This window comes from Jatropha curcas, chromosome 2 (genome assembly GCF_041381405.1).
Source record: "Jatropha curcas cultivar XTBG-Jc1 chromosome 2, XTBG_Jcur_1.0, whole genome shotgun sequence".
Lineage (NCBI taxonomy): Eukaryota > Viridiplantae > Streptophyta > Magnoliopsida > Malpighiales > Euphorbiaceae > Jatropha > Jatropha curcas.
The window spans coordinates 30,466,186-30,487,315 of NC_143152.1; the positions used below are offsets into that span (position 1 = coordinate 30,466,186).

Genomic DNA, 21,130 nt, shown 5'->3' on the forward strand with positions numbered 1-21,130 from the left:
TAATTTTATCATAAGTCTATTAAAGTTTCATCATAAAATTTAAATAGTTGAAGTTTATAAAATTCATTTGAAAATCCCGTATTTTTTTTAGTATTTAATTTAGCTATATTTAAATCCATAGAATTGACTTCTACTATTTAATTTTTCATACAAAACACAATTTAAATTTATAAACAGATTCTATAAAATTTATTTATTTCAAACAAATGGCAAAAGATCTAAATCTTCAATTTATCCTCTCACCCATCGAGAATAATAACTCTTACTTATACATATCTCAAATCATTAAATTATTTAGATCTAAAAATACCTACATGCATTCATAAATTGAACAGAAGAAATAAATTTATTGACAAAAAAAATTATACCATAATATAATATAAATACACAATACATCTTTTAGAGAAAGAATGAAAAATGGCAAATTGAGCTACTACTTGAAATATTAGGAGAGCGATGGAAGGTAAATGGGGCCAAAATAAGATCCCATTGTAAGAGCTATCCTCATTGCCTCGATTGCAGAGATAATATATCATCATCTTCATCATCATCATCCTCCATTTCAACTTTCTCTTTCTACTCTATATATATAGAACAGAACACCCTCTACTCTTTCACTTCACCTTTACAGTAACAGTATAGATAGTTTCTTTCTTCTCTGTTATAATCTCACTAACAGCCTTGCATGTTGGCTCGGAAAGCATCATGCAGCCAAGGATGACTTGCCGACACTTCATCTAGGAGTTGGCAAGTTGTTCTTGGCTATATGTTTCTTTCTGCTCCTCAAGCTAGGCTAATGGTGATCATTATTACTTTATCAAGGCAACTAATACTAATGGTGATCATTAGTATAAGCTACTAAAACTCATTTTGCTTTCAATATAAGGTTTGATTTTAAGTTTTTTAGCTATCAAATAAATTTTATTTATTTATTTATTTATTATCAAGGATTTTTTTTTTATTCTGCTATTAATAATTTTTCACTTTTATAATTAAACGTATATTGGAAGCTCTTGCTTTATATTGTTAATGGTCGATGCATTAATTTAAATTTTTTATTTTTTTGGTATATTAACAAAAAAAAAAAAAAACATTTTTAATTTGGCTATCAAAAAAATTTTCGATGATAATGGAATTTTGTGACTTGATGTTTTTTAGGCTGTCAATTCGTTGATATAGAACTAATAAATATTTTCAGGGACCGTTTAATTGGATTCGGGGGTTAGTTACAATTAAGGCTGTCCGCCTCTTCCTACTAATGCATTTAGTAGGGATCAAATTCAAGTAAGAGTTTTTTTTACATGTCTAGCTTACGGTCAACTGAGCCTTAACCCGCGGTAGGTTAACTCATTTAGTTTTTCTATATAGCTTGACATCTGGTTATTCTTTGGTTGGGCTATAATTAAGCAAATAATTTGTTTTAATATTTAGATTTCATACTTGAATATCTGTAAATTGTATTATTAATTTTTTATATTTCAATGATAAGAAGTTAACTAAATTGGAAAAAATTAATTTTAAATCAATATATAGAATTTTTTTTTCCTTCAATTTTAAGTTGGTGATTTTTTAAAGAGAAAAATGCAAATATATTAATTAGAGAAATAATAAGACATCAAGCAATTGAAAACAAACTCCCAAAGATGGAAATAGCATAGTTATAATTAGAAGCTCTTGCTAGAATATGAGCTCCTCTATTTGTTTGTCTCCTAATCTAATAAATACTAAAATCCAATCTATCTTGCAAAAGAAACTTCCAATCATCCACTACAATTCCTAAATTAGAAACATTATGATGCGAAGAAGAAAGAGCTTGCGAAATATTATGGGAATCAATGAAGATGGAATCCGGAACTGCCAAATTTTCTGCTATCCATTGAAAGGATGAACGAAAAGCCATGACTTCAGTTAATCTTGGATCTCCTGATGCATAAAATAAACCAGAAATTGCAGTAATGAACTCTCTCCTCATACTCAAATAAAGCACCAAATCCGAGTTAGTAAAATTATGATATGAGATTCATGTAAATTTCTTTAAATTAATTCGACATTTTGTTATTTGAAATTTCTTTAGTCAAAATAGCCATTGTATTTTTTTATATTAATATTTCATTATAGTTTTATATTATTAGTAACATAGATAGTTTACGATATTATAACAATAAATTTTAAAAAATTATTATCTTAAAAAATCATTTTACGAATAAAATTATTATCTTAAAAAATCGATTTACGAATAAAATTAATAAATTCAAATAATCGTATGTTATAAAAAAATTAGTGTATAATAATAATAATAATAATAAAAGGAGCACTATTCTTATTATAAGTTAACATATAATGTTATATATTAAAAAAGCAACTATGTGGCTGGACTTGGGTTTAGGCAATATAGTTGGGTCGGTTTTTGGGCTCCAAATATTTGTGAAGCCTGGGCAGAACCCATCATAGTTCCATATATACCCACCCTCTAATAATGTACTGCTGATTTTTTTTGTATTTGATTAGTATGTGACGAAGTCAAGAAAATATTAAAAATCAATATTTTATTTATATAAATAAAAAAAGTTTTTATAATATAAGATTACGATATCCACCTCCACAGCTGATTTATAAAAAGTGTAACTCACGTCACTTAAATTTTTTTATTGGTACGAACTTAATATCATATACTAGATTGTATTTTTTTTAGACATTCAATTGTAAATTTTTTCCAAAATAAAAAATTTTGAGAAATTTGAACACTCAATAATTATTTTTTTATTTTAAATAAACAAATAAATAAAAGGATCAGAATTTGTGTTAAACTTACTGAATAAGTGTAAGGACACGTGGAAGGAGAAGAGTGGAGCTTTAGGATTTTTTTTTTTCCCTCCTAACTCGTCTAAACTAGTGTTAATCAATCATACAAGTTCCCCCACAACTCACTGTTGCCTCTAATAGAAAAGGACAGATGGAGAGAAAACATTACAGAAGAGAAAGTCTTCTCAGATGTTAAAGTTATTTAGGCCCCATATCCATAAATTGTGTAAAGAAAATTAGGCCACGTTGATTCATCTTCAAGCACACCCAACCTTATCCATGTTCTTTTCCTTTCTTTAGCATCTTCTCATGTGGTCCACCATGTTGGAAATGGACACTCAAAACTATGGTTCTGATAATTTCTGTTGGCCTCATCACTTCCATTACCATGTAGTTAAGGCAGTTTTGGGGCCACCACAAACTAAAACTACCTAGTGTTTCTTGCAACTTCTCTGGATTCTTTATATGGTGAGTCATGTTAATAACTATTTTGATAGCCGTTAGCTGTTTCATCTGCGTTTATCTAAATAGATAATAGTTGTTTAAGTAGTTTTTCATAAAATGTTAAAAGCTGGATGTTATAGAGATCATGGAGATTAGGCTGTGTTCGGCAAAAAATTTTTAAGTAGCTTCTAATCAAAACACTAAACATCGGTAACATAGCGTTTTAAACTAGCTTTTAAAGATAAAGACAGTGTTTTATCAAAAATTAACTCAAGTAAACGTTATTACATTTTAACGTTTTATGAAAAGCTAATCAGACACTACTCAAATAGCTAATCACTACCAAAAAAAAAACTAATTTTTCCAAACTGAGAATTAATTCAAATACAATATTATCAAATACTATAAAAATATCAATTAACATTCTGATCAAGCCAAACGCTAAAAGCAAAGCTATTAAAAATTGTTGCTAACAAAGCCTTAATCATTATTTATTTAAAAACAAATGATCACCCTTTACGATTGGCATGTAACTATTTCATCCCGCATTTAAAGCCAATTTTTGGGCGTCTGATTAAAACCAAACTTATATTCTGAACAAGAACAAAACAATTAACACTAAAAAATGGGAGGCTGATATAATATTAGTAAATAGTAATATATTGGTATTATGTTCATAATAAAGATCCAGAATACAAGACTAACCATTTTGTGTTCTCCAAACAAGAGTTGGGAAAAAAAAGAAAGAGAAATAAAATACAAAAAGACAAGCTTTTCACATCAGACAGACCCCTCATACAAGTAGCAGCAGCCAGCAGGCCAGGACCAAAAAAATATATCCAAAAGCCTGAAATTCTGTGAGGATACACAATACAGACTTTCACTCTACTAGTTTGTTCTACCTGTATCAAGAAGATTTTACATAGCACAAACTAGAACTGTACAAGGAGATTCGGAAGAGTTGCAGGAGCTATCACCTCCCTGATGTTACTAAGTTTTTCTCCTCCAAATCTTGAGGCTCCAGGCTTGTCATGGGCAGGGGAAGGGGAAGAGGCAGGGTTGAAATAGAATGAGATGGGACAATTGCTGGCACTGTCTCTTCCTCGGCTGGAGCAGATTCGACTGGTTTTGGTGTATATGTGAATTTGAGATCTCTGTTTGCAGCCAAAGCCATGAGCTCTTTCTCCTCCAGCCCTTTTGTTGGTCCAAGACTGCATCGGTCCGGGGTGTGCTTGGCCAATGCATCCTTAAATTTCTTGATCTGGATTACAACCAACATTTAGTTAAAATCAACCATAAAACTTTGATGTTCATGATGAACGAATCATATTCTATAAGAATTTAACATAACTAAACCAAACATGAAGTAAGACTAACAAAATCCAGGGTCACACAAATAACACGAGGTACTAGATTGCACTAGCTATTATTTTGAAGCAATTCCAAGCTAAAACAATATCTATACTAACAAAATTTGTGATTAATAGTAACATTGAGGCCTTGAAAGATATGCTTTTGATAAAATCTTAGATCTAGAAGAGAAATATACTGTTTTAGATATGATCATAAATCACAATTCAAGAAATTGATAATCACAAATAAAGTGAGACAAATCATCAATGAATTAAAGATAAGCAACAAATCGTGGGACTTCGAATCAATCACTGCATAGCAATAACTAAAATCAGCAAAAGAACCAAAAGGAAAGGCGCAAAACTAACCGTTGCATTAGTGCAGCTAAAGCTGCATACCCGGCCTTGAGCCCCTCGGTAAAATCTAAAGAATGGAAGCACATGGACATTGAGGCTATGGCACATAGATTTGTGTTCCTCATAATTTACATTAAGGAACAGCACATCTGGGTTCATCTCCGCCAATTGACATATCTGTCACCACAAAGCAATCCATATCCTAGTTTAGAAAATAGATAATATTCACTTAAAGTTTTAAAAAAAGCAACTAAAATATTAGTATCTGCATCAATTTATACACATATATGTATATATACCTTGGGATGGAGAGCTTTGCAGCCACCACAGCCAGGAGAGAAGAAATCAACAATGACAAGTTTGTCCCCAGCATTCAAGAGGGTGTCCACAAGGTCTTGTGCAGAGGTCACCTCCTTCATGTTGGGTTGCAAACCCTTCTCCCACCATGTTTGGGACTTCTTGAGCCTGAGGCCAGCCTGGTAATATCCATAATAAAAGGGCAATGAAAAAATTAATCAGATATACCTAAATGGAAGAAAATTTATCAAAATTAGGGTTCCCCATATCAGAAAGTCTCATAATTGAATAAAGGTTATCGATTTTACAGAAAACTAATTAATTGCAAATAAACAAATCTTGAAAAAGAAAACTCAAAGTCTTTCTTCTTCCAAAATTAAATCTTTCGGATTTCCAAGCCAAAATCCCTAATTATCTAAGCAATTAATTATAAAGGGAAAACAAAACTGACAAAGAAAAAGTAAACCAAAATCAGATCTTAACTAACCTGAGCCTTAATTGAAAATTTAAGATAATTCCATCTCTTGGATTTGCCCAGATTTTCTTGAAGAAGAACACTTTTACCAAGGAAATCAGAATTATGCAACGTCGTTGATTTCAAAGCTTGAGGAGTCACTTTTGAAGGAAGTCTGCAACTTTTTGCAACAACAGAACTGCTATATTTCTGCACTTTCCTATAACCAATATATGAAGAAGAAGAAGAAGAAACAAGATTGGTCTTTCTCAAAACATCTGCCATGATTTTCCACAGCAAAGAAAGAAAAATAGAAAATTATAAGAGAAAGAAAAAATAGTTATACAGATTAAAAAATCTTGATATTTGAAATGGGTATTATGGTATATGTATGTATTTTTGTTTTTGTTTAGATGTAAAGGCTTTGAATTGCTTTTTTCGCTTTTTTTCCTTTGAATAAAGTGAGTCTCTTTCTCTCCCTCTTCTTGCTTGTAGAAAATGAAAACAACACTTTTTTTCAAAGCGATTTTAAAAAGCTACAAAAGCAAATCAAAGCCAGAACGTAAAAAACAAAAAGCACAACCTGGTGTTTCTTTCATGGAGTCGTTAACTGTTACTAATAGACATCTAGATTGGCTTTGGACCGTTGGATTTCATGACTGGTTACTTAGAGGATGTGAATCCAACGGTGTAAGATGTCCAGTAAGACAAGGAGGTGGAGTCAATGGATAAGGTTGTGTCGTTTTAAGATTATTTATCTCGTTGGCCGGTTTTTATGGCTCATATGAGGCACATGAGGTGAAATATGTGGGACACGTGGCATCCTATTATTACCTTGACTGTTAGAAATTGGATATACTTTGGATAAAATGGACAACTTCTTTTATTTTTTTCTTTTTTAATTTTTTGTGGTATTTGACAACTCAGAATTATTGGTGAGAAATTGTGGAGGAAAATGAGTTTCAACATTTTTTGAATTATTATCTTCCACCTCAGTTTTATGTTATATATTAATTAAAACTTGGTAATTATAAATAAATCCACTTGTAAAAATTGAGCTTTAGCTTAAATTTTATATTAAAAAAAGAAATTTTTTGGTAAAAAAAAAGCCAATTTCTATATTTGGATTAGGAAAAAAATAAAGATGGAAAATAAGGGGGAAAAAGAAAATTTTTATATTTTTTCTTTATAACACTGAGAATACTATTTCTCTATTATCACTTTTTATCTTATTTACCGTATAAAAATAAGATTATCAAGATTTAATGTATTAATGATTTGATTGTTTTTTATTAATTTTAAAAAATAGATATTAAAATCCAGAACCTTAATTCATTACAAAACAAATATGCAATTATCAAGCTAGAAATCAATATTTTACACAATTGATGATTGAGTCAGATTCAAGAAATGTTTTGTATTAGGTTCTTCAAAAGCAGAAATGCCTATGAAAATGGTGAAACAGTTTTAATAAATTTGATTCGACTATTACCCGATTGAATCATATTGAGTTCAGACATGTTAGTAGAAATAGCAATCATTTCACAGGTTGCTTAGCAAAAAAATGTGTTGAGGCCGAGATAACTTTTTTGGCTTGGATATAATAACTAAGAGTTGTATTGTTTTGATATTTACAATTTTTTTTTTAATTTTATTTTTTTTTATCTCAATAAGAGATATCTACGCCTATTTTGTATTATTGTATGGAGTTTTTGGTAATCAAATTTTTTCACCTATCAAACTCAAGTGTAATTTTGGATGTGCAGAGAAAACCTTAGTTTATTGAGTTTCATAAGTTTTTTCTGATTTTATAATTTAAAAAAATAAAATATGAATTGCTGATAAAAAAAATCTTTTACACCATTGGGTAATTTAGTGGGCTAAAAGCCCAAATATAATATTGGGCCACTGACAGCAAATCCAGGAAGCTCTCATTAGGAAAAAATTCCCGTGAAATAGTCAACAAAAAGGTTGCCAGAAAAACAAAAAAAGAAAAAAAAAAAAAAAGGTCAAACAGTATTGTTGACACTTCTTAGGAAGATGTGAGCTTTCTATTCCATATTAAACCGGGTCTTCAAATAGATTCCAAAGATTCTGAGTAAAGCCGTATGCGCATGTGTCATTTCTCATTTCAAAGATTCCAGTTTCTAATCATCCCAAAACTGAGAAATGCTTCGTTTTTCCTCCTGTCTAACCAAACCCACTTCAATTTCAAACTCAGGATTCAATCTTTTATACTATATTCACCAACCCAGATTCTCCGTTTTCCATATTACATCACCCAATAAGAAGCTCACTCCATCTCTCAAAATCAAAATCCCCCCCTCACTCATTCTCAGGTGCTCTATTTCTCATTCTGATAAACTAAGCAATAACAATTTTATCAGAAAGAATAAACCTCAAGAAACCCTAAAAAAGGACAAAAAGAGTTTCTGGGGTGCTGTCAGTTTAATTATTGGAACTGCAGTAGGTCCTGGAATGCTAGGTTTGCCTGCTGCAACAATTAGGTCAGGTTCATTTCCATCAAGCATTGTCATTTTTCTTTCCTGGGTTTATGTTCTCTCTTCTATTATTCTTGTTGCTGAACTCAGCTTTGCTGCCATGCAAGAAGATGGGGTTGCAGAGGTAAGCTTTACTAGTCTTGCAACTAAAGCATTAGGACGTCGTTTTGGTGCTTTAGTGGCTGTCGTTTATGCTAGCTTGAGTTTTTCTCTGTTAGTAGCTTGTGTTTCAGGTATTGGTTCAATAATGTCCCAATGGTTTCCAAGGATGAATCTCGTATTGGCTAATGCATTTTTTCCGCTTGCCATTGGGATTGCAATTACGTTCTTTCCGTTCAAGGTTATCGATACGACAAACCGTTTTTTATGCTTGCTCATGCTTTTATCAATAACTGCACTAGTATGCATTGGGCTATTTGTGGCTAGAACAAATGTATTGGGTTCCTTTACTCAATCTTCATGGAGTATTTCATCAATTTTGCCTGCTATACCTGTAACTGTACTCACATTAGGTTTTCATGTCATCACCCCTTTTATATGTAAGATAGCTGGAAACAGTGTTTCTGAAGCTAGAAAGGCAATACTAATTGGTGGAGCTGTTCCTTTAATTATGGTTTTATCATGGAATTTGATTGTTTTAGGGCTTTCTGGGACTAACAGAGTTGCCTCTTTCATTGACCCTATCTCCCTTTTGCTTTCTGTCAATCCTTCTGCTTTACCTGCTGTTCAGGGTTTTGCATTTTCTGCTCTGGCAACTAGCTTGATAGGATATGCTATTAGTTTTCCGAAACAGCTTCTTGATACTTTGTATTTGCTATTGATGAAAATGAATTCTGAAGAGCAATTTAGCTCTGGGTCTCAAATACTTGTAAATGGAGATGGAACTGGAAGAGTTGGATTAGTGATTTTTTTTGGTGGGTATGATGGTGGAAATGCAGGGAGAGCATTATTTGGCGGGTCAAATTATTCTGCTGCCTTGGAAGATAAACTGCCATCAAGCATGGCTGAATCCGATCCATTCCATCGAACGCTCGTAACAATGCTAGTACTCAGTATTCCTATTCTAATTGGATCTTTCTTTCCCTCAACCTTTTCGAAAGCCCTTGATTTTGCTGGAGTTTATGCAAATTGTTTCCTGTTTGGTATGCTTCCTCCTCTAATGGCATATGTACAGCAATCCAGGAAGAAGCTCAGGTATTACAGAGAATCTCAAGTCCAATTATTTGCTAATTCACGCAGTAATTTGGATTATTTTTTTTATTTTTCTTTTCCAACCACTAATGCTCCATTTGGTATAAATAAACTCAAAACGGGGAATTCATTTTAAAATGAATTATAGATAATATTCTTGGCATGATAATTTTTAAAGGCCAAGAGAATGGAGAGTTTTGTCATAAAACTAAAACAGTGGTTGTTTTTTCAGGTCATCCATTCTGCTGGGAGGTGATATCACACTTCTGTTACTTTTTGGTATTGCTTCTATCTTGGGGATTTGGCATTAGATGGTTGGCAGAAGAACAAATTCCTCTTCATAAATCAGAGTGGCATTGACAACTTCTTCCATGTGATGAATATCTTCTGACTAGGGCACATTTTTTGACTTAATGGTTTTGAAAAGTATTTTACCACCGGGTTAATTCAACAGGGACAATAACTTGATGTCAAAATACTATTATTGACATACTGTTATTTTGATATTATAAATATCTGCTTCAATATCATGAAAAGCGCCATTTCTATCTCAGTATCGCCTAGTCTAATACGAATATGCAAAAAGAATTGAGCCTATGCATGACTGGAATAACATCAGGAAAGGAAAGTGAAAACCTTGGAGAAAGATTTGTATTATTAAGAAATTTATTCCAAAAAAATGGTAGGTACAAAAATGGGAGAAAAAAGAATCATAACAGAGAAATATGCATGTCTGCTTTGGGAATCACAGGAGCACCTTCCATGTTGTAGAACGAAAATGCATTTACTCCAGTTGTAGCCTCATCTTGAATTCATTGTTTGACAACGTTAGCTGTGTATAATTCACAAATGTTATGCGAATCCTCTTCTTGCCAAGTACGTTACCATTTGCCTCTGCCTCTCTCTCGTGTAAGCCATCTCCATTTCAAGGCATCATTTCAACAAGATGCTGCTAAAATTGTGTTCAAAAGAAGAATTGACTACTAGAATTATTAGAAGCCAATCCAGAAGCATCTCTATGATGATCTGTTTGGTCTGTCACGTTTATGAACAGCCAACTTTTTCCTTTACATCAGAAATTGTAAAGCAAAAGATAATATCTGTCTAAATCTCTCTGGCCTAATTTTGCAATTATTCAGACAAAACTATGGCCAGGAACTTTTAAGGCATTTCTCTGATCCATTAATCTTCTCAGCCTTTCAGCATCCCGAAACCTTCCAACACTAGCAAAGATATTATACATGAGCACATAATCTCCTCCGTATCCTCTCTCCATTTGCATTATCCTCTTCGTTACCCTCTCACCCATTTCCATATGACCATGAAAGCTGCATGCACCTAAAAGAGTCCTCCAGATCACAGCATTGACAATTTCACCAGGGATTTCCAAAGCCAATTTCTCTGCTTCTTCTAACCTTCCTGTCCTTCCCAACATATCAACTAAACATCCATAATGCTTAATATCTGGCCCAACCTGATACTCGTTCACCATCTTTTCAAAAAACTCGAGCCCCTCTTCAACCAATCCTCCATGACTACATGCATTCAAAACACTCAAAAACGTTACTCGATTTGGCTTCAAACCCGTTTTCTCCATCCTCTCAAAATTTTCCACTGCTTCTTTTCCCATCCCATGCATTGCAAATCCAGAAATGATTGATGTCCAAGATACCAAATTTCTCCTCTCTACTAAAATCTCCTCAAAAAATCGTGATGCACTCTCTATGCAACCACATTTTGCATAAGTATCTACAATTGAATTAGTAACACGAATATCAGAAGCAACAAATCCACTTTTCTCTCCATAACCGTGAATCAATCTGCAACCCTTTAATTCTCCCATATTTGAAATTGCAGGTAAAATAGCAAGAATAGTTATCTCACTTGGTTTGATACCCTCAAAGATAATCATTCTTTGAAACAAAGCTAAACCTTCACTATATCTATTTGTCCTAACATACCCATCAATAATTCCAGTCCAAGATACAACATTTTTTTCCGGCATCTCATCAAAGAGAGAACGTGCAAATTCAAGCTGACCCCACTTGACCAATCCAGTAATCATCACATTCCAAGTAACAGAATTCCTCTCAGGCATTTCATCAAACACGAGAAATGCATCACCTAAAACCCCACTAGCTGAATATAAATTTAGCAGAGCAGTCTGTACATAAACATGATATTGAAAACCCACTTTGATTATAAGACTATGAAACTGTCTTCCTGTAAACAGACAAGAAGAATTAGTGCTTGCATTTGCAAGGAATGTATAGGCAAAGCTATCAAAAGGAGGGTTTAGTGATGAGGGAGAGTGAAAGTAGAGTTGTTGGAGTTGGTTATAAAGCAAGAAAGCTAGCTGGGGTTTGTCACTAAGAGAATAGCATCTAAGCAAAGTGTTCAAGAGAAGCATGGAATGGTTCAATAAGCCAGTGGTGAGTAGCTGAGAGTGGACTTGTAGAGTGATTTGGTGGATTGTTGGGTTTCTGAGTAAAAGTGAGCGCAAGTGCTTTGCTTTTTCTTGATTTTCTTCTTGTTTAAATGTGGAAAATACATAATGAGAACTAGGAAACAGAAGGGTTGTTTTAGTTCTTGGCTTTGTTGTTGCTGCAGTTGTGTTCGTGAAGAGGAGAAAGCGAGGTACAGTTAACCTCAACATAATTAAGGATCCACCAGCAATTATTTGGAAATCTTTGTTGAAATTTCTTACTAGAATGTTTTCAAAATTCTATCTTTTTTTCTGTACAGTTCAAAATTCTCATTTTGTTTGTATAGATCTCAAATATTAATGATTTCTCTAATTCACTTAGCACATATATATATATATATATATATATATATATATATATATATATTGAGCCTCAATTACGTTAAAGAGAAGGTTTCTACCAAAAGTTGGAATTTTTCTACCATAATTGTTAAACAAAAGTTACTAGAAGTGAGCCCATAGGAAGCAAATCATGATATAGGACTATTTAACTAAAAGTAATTCATCAGGTTAGCTGCTAAATAGTCGAATAATTATTTCATAATATGTGAAATCAAAACATAAAAATTTTTACAAGTATAAATTATTGTACTATATATGTACAAGAATACCTTCAGTCACTGTTTGGATATCTCTCAATGACCAAAATTTCCGGGCTAAAGATAAAAGAAAGAAACAAGTAAACGGAAGAATTTAAGCTGAGCGCTGGACCATTCCTTCCTCTCTTTCCCTTTTTCTTTTTTTCTAGAGCACATTGTTCCATCTTTACTCCTCCTGTGGCTGGCAGTTTTATCAATAATCGGTGGAAGGCTTGCCACCACAGAGCCTCTCTATAAGGTCCATAGAAATCAAGTGGTTCCCATGGCAAAAAGTTAGTTGTGTCCTTGCATCATTAATGATCTCAGTCTGAGACTTAACTCCAGCTTCCTTTAGAATATGCAGAACCAATCTTTGAGGAAAAAACCATTAGATGTAATGGCGTAAGCAGCTCCCTCTATCATGGTAAATCTCACCTAATTTGCCTTGCCAGCTGAAGGATTCCGGCCAAACTGTATGATCATTGGCTTGCCTTTAAAGACATATCCATTCACTAAATTCTGCAAGATCATGAACCACGATTTCATTGAACAATATCAGTGCATCATTACTGACTCACTACACTACTGACACATAGGGAAGCCATTGTGATGTAGATTTTCATCTAATTCCAAATTGCAAAATGGAGAAAGATAGTTAGTGCCACTCCTGTTATAATTGTACCTATAGGGTGTGAAAATGTTTATGAAAACATGCAATAATGAATCAAAAGTATCCAACCATTATATAAACCAAGGGTACATGGAAAGTTCGTATATGCTGGGGAACAAATGATACCACAATATACATACCAGAGCTTGATGGGCAAGTTCAACTGATGGAAATGTCACAAAAGCTTGACCCCTCATTCTTCCCTCCTGAAATTCAAATGTTGAGTTAGTTCCAAGGTCAAAAGCAACCACACTTTAATTTTTAAACATAGTGGATTTGTTAGAAGATTTTTAATCCCCCATTTATAAGACTAAAAAATAATTGTTTGAATGCCACATTAGGTTTCTGCCATTTTCTGATCAGACACCAGTTTGAATGATCTATTCAATACCCCAAAAGAAACTGGAGTTATTTTATTTTGACCAATTGAAATTTGATAACCTCAAAGTGATTTAATGAGAACTCTAGTGACCATTGATGAAGTCCACACTGTTGAATTTAGATTTCCTCAAGCCTAAACTCTTTTCCCTTTCCTCAATCTCTCCTGATTCATGCTTCCTACCATTATGGAATGGACAAGAAAATTTTAACTTTATGTGAATTTTATCTGTCTATCTTCCATTAACCATTGCACTCATCCTTCCATTAACATTAATGGATCCTCCTTTTTGTTTTAAAGAACAAATCATCACTAACGAAGCAAAAGGCATATCAGTATTGCTATAGATAACTAATTTCACCAAACTTACCTGCATTAACTTCACATTGAGGCCAACTTTAGCTGCATTAATGCTTCCAAATAATGACCCTACAGTTTATTCAAAGCAATGACAGGATCAGCAAGAATTTTCTTTATATTGCCAAAAGCCTAGGTCTCTGAGCAGTATTACATACATACATACATAGAAAGCAAAAGTAAAAAAAACTTCAGCATTAAGGATCCATGAATGATGAATTTGAAGAACAATCATTTCTCAAAATATGAACATCCAGCATATTTGTCAAGGTTGCTAGAAATAAGTTACGAGATAGCTACATCTATTTTTAGCTCACCAAATATGTAGAAGAAGTCATCAGCAACCACGTCCTTGCTCAAATTCTTTATGTACAACACAGATGCAGGACTCCCAACTGTATAGTTCTGCATAATCCAAAGCTTATTACAACCACTTGCAAATATTATTTATATTTTCCAAAGTGACAAGTAATCAGATTCAGACATTTAACTGAAATCAATGTGTAAAGACTTTAGCATACACAGGCCCATATACCAAAAAAGAGGGACGCCATGGCAGCTAATTTTCAATGACATCATGTTGAGTTCTCTTAGCCTTTTGTATAATAAACAAGCAACTTTTCCACAAAATAAGTTATCTATTAGTTTGGACTAGTTTCAATATATTAGTAAATTATATCCATCCCTTTAACTATAAAATCACGTAAAATTTCCAACTTAGGTACCTTAAACTTTGGAAGTGATAGAATTTCCTCTGGAGCCAGCTTGTTGCTCTCTAATTCTTCCGGAGTTGCATAATTTTTATGATCCAATCCTTCTTTGTCTGGCTTCTCGGATTCTTTCACGATACTATCATCCTTTTGTTCATTCTGAGTTACTTTTGGAGCAATTTTAATCTGTGAAAAGACAACAAAAATATGTGAAAAATTATAAATCATCAGATAATTTAACAATAATTTCTGTTAGAAAGAAAATAACCTGCAACACAGGGTTCTTCTTTTTTATAACAGGGATTTCTTTCGGGACCAGGGCAGAAGGTTTCACTCCAACAGCCTCATGAGCAACATCTTTATCCACTGCAGGACCTACAATTGCTTCTCGTCTGACGCGCTTTCGCCCTGATTTAACTGCTCTTGAAGTTCCAAGAGAGGAGGCTTTGTCGTCAACCTCCTGAAAAAATTTAGGGTTAAAACAATCACATTCTACTGGACTCAGTAATAGTGATCAGACAAAAACATTGAGGACTTTCCTTTAAACAGAACAAAAATATGGTCAACATAGAGTACAGAGAGAATCTATATACTCTGGCAAACAATAAAACAGGCTTCCAGTTAAGGTGGCCCCAAAACTTTCACCATTAAACATGTGCGGATTTTGGACATACGCAATACAAACTTTTTAGAAGAATCAACATACTTCATCTGAAGACTCAATCTCGGATTCACTGCTGGATAAATCTGCCAAATGAGGCTTTTCAGCAACAGTAGTCGGTGGTGGTGGGGGTGGGGGTGAAGGTGCTGGTGCCGAAGGTGGTAGTGGTGGAGTGGGAAGAGCCATCCGAAATGGAGCTGGAATGTTCATTTTGTTCATCAAATGCAACACCTAAATATGAAAGGTTAATTTGTGAACAGCATGACTCCAATATTTTGCAACTGATAATAACAAAATGCAACTGCAGAACTGGAAGAAGAAATATATGTAAGATTGTTACATGGCTTTATAAGAGATTGGATATAACCTGTGTATAAAACCGAGGAACAGCAATAAGAGCATTAACAATGTTGGTCAAAATATTTCCATCTGGAGGAGGATAAGCATACCTGTAGCAGAATCAAACTATATTTAATCCAATCTAGATGATTTAGTAGCATAGCAAAGGGTAATGATGCCGATTTTGTTGCCGCAAGAATTCAGCATTTAATTGATTAGCTAAGAGTATGGCACAAACTCAATAGCAGAGCAATGTCCTATTAATAGCTAGTTTCTCTATGGCTTTGCAAACAGCTCTACGTTCCAGGAGCAAGAATCTAACCACCAAAATAAGCAAGCAGCAACCAGGGACCTTATAAAATCTACTTTCCCCTTAAAAGTCAAAGAATGGTATGCCTTATTGGATATTTGGCAAATTCCCAACTCTTTCCCTTCTATCCATTCACATAAAATAATGTGGCAAGTCGATATGGAGTTTTGCATTACGCATGTGTGCTCCGTGAACTAAGAAGATGCATGTGCAAACCATTACGCATGTGTGCTCCGTGAACTAAGAAGATACATGTGCAAACCATCCAACCGTTAATTAAAAAAAATCACAAAAGGAATCAAATCAAAACAAACAAAAGTTCGAAAAAGAGAGAACTTACTCCAGGTAAGGAGGAAATGGATAATCTACACCAAGCCTTGGAGCAATAGGCTCAGTAGCAGGCGTGGACTTGGAACCATCGGCAAAATCTCCTGTTACAGAAGCGTTCTTTTTCACAGAAGTTGGTGCTGTATGATCCTTCCCCAACTGAGTTTCACTTTGGTTATTTTTATTATCCTTATTTGGCTTATTAGCTTTCTCCACTGCTAAGACCTTACCAAGAAACCTCAACCTAATCAACCATTAGAAGACACTAGTTCATAGCTCATCTCTTTCAGATACACCAACATGAATGCTTAGGGTACAAGCAAAAGAGCAAAGGAAAGAGAAACAAACTCAATTTTTGAACATGACTAGAGTTTACCCATTTAACTGTCGTTGTGCTTGATAAGCCAAAGCTTCATTCTTGAAATCCACAAATGCACAGTTCCTCAGTCTGCATTAAGATTAAACGAATAATACAGAACAAGCATTCTACCGAGGACCCACTTATACGCAATTTAAGGTAAGATTCAGCCTATCCTAATTAATTCCACCAGATAAAATTCACGAATTTAACTACTTGCATAGGCCACAAATTATAAAACCAACGAGAAGAACAAAAATAGAAAAAGGATAAAAATAATTATACAAAGGAACAAAGTTTACGAGGTGAATACCTTCCGGCGGAGCAAGGACGAAAAGAGCTAGAGCCGTAGTGAGAGAAGAGCCTGGAGAGTGTTTCATAGGGAATAGCTTCAGGAAGATGTCGTATCAAAAGAGTAATCGTCGTTGCTTCTTCTTCTAATCCTCCTCTTTGGACTTCCATTTGCTATTTCCACGAGGACGACACACCCGCTTCAAGAGAAACTTATGCAGAACAGCTTATGATCGCCGGCAATTAATTTCTTGGATACCGGCGGCAGTTTGTGAATGTGGACTCGACTGTGTTTGTATTTCTGTCAAGTGACAGATCCAAGCCCAATCACCAACCCAAATCTTCAGCCCAAAAAGGTTTTCTCTCTTTTTAAAATAGTATTAAGGAAAAGAATGACTTGTAAATAAATAATTAGAAAAAAAAAATTAACAGCAAATTTTTTTTTTCATACCTATAAAATCGAAAGAAACTTATTCTTTAAAAAAAATTCAAAGGTTTGCAATACTGGTTTCTTACACTATAAAATAAAAACCAGACAATTGAAATCAATGTATTTAATTATTTTTTTTAGTCATATTTGTACATAGTCATAGAGAATGCAATAGGGTTATTTCATATTTTGATTTTTTAAAGTATAATTATTTAATTTTGATTTAATTTTCAATTTATTATATTGGTTAATAGTTCACCTAGATCTAGAGATTAGAAAGCCATCAATCCTTGTCAGAAAAAAGCCTAATCCTTTGATCTTGTTTTGAATATGAAAATAAAAATGGTAATGACAAATGACAAATGACTTTCGAGTAGCATTTCTACAAGTACTTTTTCATACTCACTTTCTTATTCAAATCTCATAATTATTTATGGTGGCTCCACACCTTCAATCATTTATCAAGATAATTAATTAATTGAATCTAGTCTTTCAAGCCATAAGAAATGACAATTTAGATATCATTCAATCCATGCTTGCAATGACAAATAATAATAATAATATCACCATTGAAAGTTTTTTAGTTGTGAAATTTGGACTTATTAAGAGATAAATAAGAAATTAGTATTCTTTTAGTGTTTTAATTTAATTTATCTGAGTTTTATAATAAACTTTGATCATTCAAATTGTCATTCGGAGAAAGATTTTATAATGGTTTGATTTGAACATCCATTACAAAATTTTCCATCATATTACGCAAAAGAGGGACACTAGTGACCGTTGATCCTTAAAGTGACTATCTAATCCTCATTGTTCTATTGATTGAAATACCTTAATTATGTTTAAAAAAATATAATAATTATTAATGTGAGTTAAAAAGGTATATTTTTTCTGGGAATTTGATTATTCAAAGTGATTGCAATAATTAAGTTATTATAGTCAATTTAAGAACAACAGCAATTAGTATTCCTCTTATGAAAAAATATACGATGTTTTTTCTCTTGAAAATACAAATTTTTATGTAGAAAAATTTATAAATAATAATCATAAACAAATATCTAATTATATAATCATTTGATTTGATGCGTAAAATATACGGATTATCGTTTACATGAAAGTTTTGTATCAAAATATTTTGTCGTGATGTTAGTATAAATTTGGTGAAAGCAAATGAAGAATGGATAGATACGTAATGCACTTATTACACTCTTGAACAAATTAGTATTCAAACATAAAACATTTCATTTGCAGTAGGAAATGAAACGCCAAAATTAAGAGAGTTTGTGATCGAGAATGAGGCCAGGCCAATCATGAAACGTCGCCGTCACCTCGGAATCGGATGATCTGTTGACGACGTGGCAATTTAACCGAATACATAGGACAGATGATGACGTCAGCTTATGTAAAAACGAGCAAAGCTTGTTGCTGACCAAACGTTCAGCAAACAAACTTCCATGGATTTAGAAACTTTCACAGGCCCTCGGAAAGACAACAATTTTATGTGTTTAACCCTCTATTTTCTTTAAATAATTGAAAATAAATTCAATTAAATTGTTTATTAATAAGTTTAAATCTATACTAATATTGCAGGAAAATAAATATATAATAATTAAAAATATGCGATTTTTGTTCATTCCACGTATAATTAATTCGGTTGTATCACATTATTATTAGTTTTTGTTTATCTAAATCTTAATTTTATATGTCTATTTTGTGAACTAAATTCTACTACGGTCCAATATAAACTGAAAATCTACAAGAAAAATATTAAATGGTTCAACACATTATGGCTCATATTTAAAATTATTTTCTCCAAATTTTTATTTTAATTTAAAATAAATAATTTATAAAATTATGTTCAATTTTATAAAATTGAATTTATTACATTCAAATAAATATTTTTTTTATATCAAACACAAAATAATGAAATTCTGAATAAAAGTTTAAATTTTTTACAGAAATCATTTTAAATTAATCCGACAGAATTAAATAGTTTTTTTTTTTTTAGAATTACGAAATTACATAATATTTAATAGTGTCTCTTGACTCTTTGTGTACATGTATTGAAGTTGACATCCAAAACATCTTAAAGATGGATCATAAAAAGTAAAAATAAAATTTTTCATTAAACTATATGGAAAATAAATGGTATCAAAAACTAAGTTAGGGTTAAAGTCATCCTAACCATTAATCAACTTTTTAACTATATAAATATTATATTAAGAGAAAATAATTAATTCGTCCCTAAGATTTGACCAAACTAATTAAATCATCCAATAGTTTGACAATATTAATTAATGGTCTCTGAAGTTTACCTCTATCAAACCATTTGGTCATTTCGTATATTTTTTCCATAATTTTCCGTTAAAACCTTCAAAAGACTAAAATACTTGACACTTAAAGGAAAAAAAGACTAAACTAACTTAGGTTAGAATTTCCTTGTCGTGGAAGGAAAACGAAGAGTCAGGGTTTACATTGATTATTTGATATTCACCTAGAAAAAAATTTTTTTTGATCAACATAATGTGTCACTTTACTGTCTTGAGTCACCAACAAAAAAAATGAAAAAGAAAAATATATATCGAGTTAATTTCAATAAAAATAATAGGCATTTAATTTTAGGTATCAATATTCAAGAGAACAAGTTATTTTATATATTCTATTACAAATTACAACTAATGAAATGAAGATATGACAATAGGAATAGTAAGAATATTTTAGAAAAAAAAAAAATCACCGTTTTTGCAGATTTTCAGTTGTAAGTTTAATAAGACTTAAATGTCAATCTGTTATAAACCAAATAACATCGGTTAGTTTTGTTTTTTTCTTCTCAACTGTAATGATATTTTAGTTTTTTTTTTTTTTTTTTTAGTTTTTAATAGAAAACCGAAGAGAAAATAAATAAAATGACCAAATGGTTTGATGGAGGTAAATCTCAGGGATCATTAATTAATATTACTAAACTACAGGGATAACTTAGTTAGTTTGGTCAAATCTCAGAGATGAGTTAATTATTTTCCATTATTACGTGTTAGTGTATTTTAGTCTTTTTTAAAGGTTTTAACGTTAAAATCTAGAAAAAATAGATGGAAGAACCAAGTGATTTGACGGAGATAAGCCTCGGAGACCATTAATTAACATTGTCAAACTGCAAGGATGACAAATTAATTATTTTCTTTATATATTAATATAATAGATAATGTCCTTAACAATGACATTGGCAGATATTAAATAATATATAATATATAGTACATATATATTTCCATTAAAAAAAAAAAGAAATTTCACTTGGAAATTCAATTTCCCACATTTGGGTTAGGTGGTTTGATTAATTATAATGAGAGGAATTTAAGCAATATAAAATCCTTAATAGTTTGGCGGAGAGGATGTGTCCAGTATTTCAAATCACTACATCAGGGAAAATTGACTTTTGAGATATATAAATTTATGCATATGATCTTGTTATATATATATATATATGTATTAGCTGGTCTGGGTCAATTTAGCTAATTGGTTAAGTTCTATATTATTAATTAATTAGCTAATTAATTGAAGGACATTATTGAAATAAAATTAAAGGATTTATATATTTATCATTAGCAAAAAAAAAAAAAAATGAAAATATTAGGTTTTCTCTTTTTCAAAACTATAGAATTAAAGTCATAAAAATATTTATCAATTTCACATATTGTGACATGTTTTTCTTTATTAAATAAATACATGTGTTAAATATATAAAATATTTAAATTTTGTCATTCAAATCTCATAATATGGGTATCTCACTGGAAATTCCAACCAGAAAAATAGAATTAGAAAAAGAAAAAAAAAAAAAGAAAA

The 21,130-nt window shown here is 32.1% G+C and overlaps 4 protein-coding genes across 4 annotated transcripts; 1 reads left to right on the plus strand and 3 right to left on the minus strand.

Moving 5' to 3' along the window:
- Positions 1-3,885: 3,885 nt before the first annotated feature.
- On the minus strand, positions 3,886-6,306 carry ACHT4 (atypical CYS HIS rich thioredoxin 4). Its single transcript, XM_012237310.3, has 4 exons — positions 5,740-6,306; positions 5,255-5,431; positions 4,968-5,132; positions 3,886-4,507 (listed from the first exon to the last, which is right to left on the minus strand). Exons 1-4 carry the CDS (start codon positions 5,989-5,991, stop codon positions 4,220-4,222), a joined length of 882 nt encoding a protein of 293 aa, XP_012092700.1. The 5' UTR covers positions 5,992-6,306; the 3' UTR covers positions 3,886-4,219.
- Positions 6,307-7,719: 1,413 nt separating this feature from the next.
- LOC105650413 (Tryptophan/tyrosine permease) lies at positions 7,720-9,951 on the plus strand. Its single transcript, XM_012237311.4, has 2 exons — positions 7,720-9,401; positions 9,631-9,951. Exons 1-2 carry the CDS (start codon positions 7,876-7,878, stop codon positions 9,707-9,709), a joined length of 1,605 nt encoding a protein of 534 aa, XP_012092701.1. The 5' UTR covers positions 7,720-7,875; the 3' UTR covers positions 9,710-9,951.
- Positions 9,952-10,356: 405 nt separating this feature from the next.
- Positions 10,357-12,192, minus strand: LOC105650414 (Pentatricopeptide repeat (PPR) superfamily protein). The gene has a single exon (XM_012237312.4). The coding sequence runs from the start codon at positions 12,052-12,054 to the stop codon at positions 10,534-10,536; it is 1,521 nt and encodes a 506-aa protein (XP_012092702.1). The 5' UTR covers positions 12,055-12,192; the 3' UTR covers positions 10,357-10,533.
- Positions 12,193-12,393: 201 nt separating this feature from the next.
- LOC105650415 (RNA-binding (RRM/RBD/RNP motifs) family protein) lies at positions 12,394-17,131 on the minus strand. Its single transcript, XM_089718514.1, has 11 exons — positions 16,886-17,131; positions 16,591-16,662; positions 16,228-16,458; positions 15,606-15,687; positions 15,284-15,469; positions 14,846-15,037; positions 14,593-14,763; positions 14,185-14,272; positions 13,881-13,939; positions 13,272-13,337; positions 12,394-12,980 (listed from the first exon to the last, which is right to left on the minus strand). Exons 1-11 carry the CDS (start codon positions 17,032-17,034, stop codon positions 12,897-12,899), a joined length of 1,380 nt encoding a protein of 459 aa, XP_089574640.1. The 5' UTR covers positions 17,035-17,131; the 3' UTR covers positions 12,394-12,896.
- Positions 17,132-21,130: the final 3,999 nt, after the last annotated feature.